The 254-nt window shown below is 62.2% G+C and overlaps 1 protein-coding gene across 1 annotated transcript in view; it reads left to right on the top strand.

The window, feature by feature from the left end:
- Window positions 1–254, top strand: part of PNN (pinin, desmosome associated protein) — a 10,967-nt gene continuing 10,713 nt past the window's right edge. The window contains exon 1 of the mRNA XM_035902035.1: window positions 1–26. Coding sequence (XP_035757928.1) covers window positions 1–26 — 26 coding nt within the window. The remainder of the gene's footprint in view (window positions 27–254) is intronic.

Below are 254 nucleotides of genomic sequence, written 5' to 3'. Positions count from 1 at the left end.
ATGGGAAACGGACGCGTGAGTTCTCGGTAACTCTGAGCGATGTCACTCCGGCGCTCCCTGTGGTGATTCGTAAGAACCGGCAGGCAGTAGCTTCCAGTAGTTGGTCGATCGGGATGCCAGTCTTTCTCTGGGCCCTGTGATTGGTGGGCGCCTTCAGCAAGCCTTTCCCGTGGGGCGTGCTCTTCCCTCTCGTGCCCGATTATTGGCGGTCGGAGGGGACGGCCGAGGGGCTATTGGCTGCGCCGTCCCAGCCC

Source organism: Egretta garzetta, unplaced genomic scaffold, assembly GCF_000687185.1.
Source record: "Egretta garzetta isolate BGI_Z169 unplaced genomic scaffold, ASM68718v1 scaffold79, whole genome shotgun sequence".
Lineage (NCBI taxonomy): Eukaryota > Metazoa > Chordata > Aves > Pelecaniformes > Ardeidae > Egretta > Egretta garzetta.
This window is presented reverse-complemented; position numbering and strand designations above follow the sequence as displayed.